At 44.7% G+C, this 1,289-nt stretch overlaps 1 protein-coding gene across 1 annotated transcript in view; it reads right to left on the minus strand.

Annotated features, from left to right (window-relative positions):
* LOC121536970 (calcium/calmodulin-dependent 3',5'-cyclic nucleotide phosphodiesterase 1A) overlaps positions 1 to 1,004 on the minus strand; it is a 72,518-nt gene extending 71,514 nt beyond the window's left edge. Inside the window, exon 1 of the mRNA XM_041844665.2 lies at positions 498 to 1,004. Within this exon, the coding sequence (XP_041700599.1) occupies positions 498 to 604 (107 nt within the window). The 5' untranslated portion in view covers positions 605 to 1,004. The remainder of the gene's footprint in view (positions 1 to 497) is intronic.
* Positions 1,005 to 1,289: the final 285 nt, after the last annotated feature.

The following is a 1,289-nucleotide window of genomic DNA, read 5'->3' on the forward strand; positions in this document are numbered from 1 at the left end:
CTACAGTCCATACATACACTGAAATCATATAATGTATACAATCCTCTCAAACCTACAGTAGTAATTTATTCACACTATAACGTATTGTTTACAAAACAAATATGTACACATAAAAATACCAATAAACCTGCTTCGATCTACAGTATAGTGATGGAATACAAAGATACTGCAGCAACGCGTCAGAACTGGCGTTACAACACTGCATCAGTTCTTATAACAAATAAACATTTCTACACAAGCTTTTTCTACACATTTCTACATCTCACTCGTTCAACCACCCTGACAGATCACGTCTCATGGTCAGTCCCTCGCTGAGGAAGTTACACACCAGAGGGGGGATGAAAGAAAACAAAACCAAAGGACGGAAGGAAGGAAGGAAGGAAGGAAGGAAGGAAGGAAGGAAGGAAGGAAGGAAGGAAGGAAGGAAGGAAGGAAGGAAGGAAGGAAGGAAGGAAGGAAGGAAGGAAGGAAGAATAAGAAATAAAAAAATGACTTACATTCCCTTGAGTCGCATCCACATTTTCTCTGTCTGCTCAGTCTTTGAGTATTTTAGGGAGCTGTTGTCCATGCCATCTGTGTAAGTACACAGTTCATCCATATCCATGCTGAATGTGTTATAAAGGTGCAGCGATGAACTGCTGTATCTCAGGTAGGTACCGCACAGCAGCCCTCTCTCTGTCTGTACTCAGTCTGAATGCCTGAATCCTCAGAGCACTTCTCAATCCGGTCCTCAAAGCATCATCCCTGTGCTGTAGTCACGGGTGGCTTGTGTCTCTTCTCTCCTCTCTACAGCTTCTGCATTACTGCGCTTATTGGCCTATTAGTGTATCAGAGCAGAGAAAGAGACAGCTGCTTCACACACTGCAACACTGTCTGGCAGGCAGAAAGGAACCACTCTCTGCTACACACTGACATTCACTGTCTGACTGTCAGATGGTTCAATCTCTCTCTAGAGTACCTCTCGCTCTGTTTCTCTCTCTCTCTCTCTGTCAGTCTCTAGTACCTCTCTCTCTGTTTCTCTCTATTTCTCCATCTCTCTGCTTTTCTATCTGTTCTCTCTCTGGTTCTCTCTCTCTGGTTCTCTCGGTTTTTCTCTCTCGGTTTTTCTCTCTTTAGTACCTTTCTCTTCTCTTTACCTCGCTCTCTCTACCTCTCTCTTGTACCTCTCTGATCACTCTCAGAGAGGAGCGGAGAGCAGAGAGACCAGAGCTAGGCTGCAGCGAGTGGCTCCACCTCGCAGAGGCAGAGATTCCTTTCTCACCAAGAGAAGTTCAGTTGCATTTGCTCAC

Source organism: Coregonus clupeaformis, chromosome 23, assembly GCF_020615455.1.
Source record: "Coregonus clupeaformis isolate EN_2021a chromosome 23, ASM2061545v1, whole genome shotgun sequence".
NCBI lineage: Eukaryota > Metazoa > Chordata > Actinopteri > Salmoniformes > Salmonidae > Coregonus > Coregonus clupeaformis.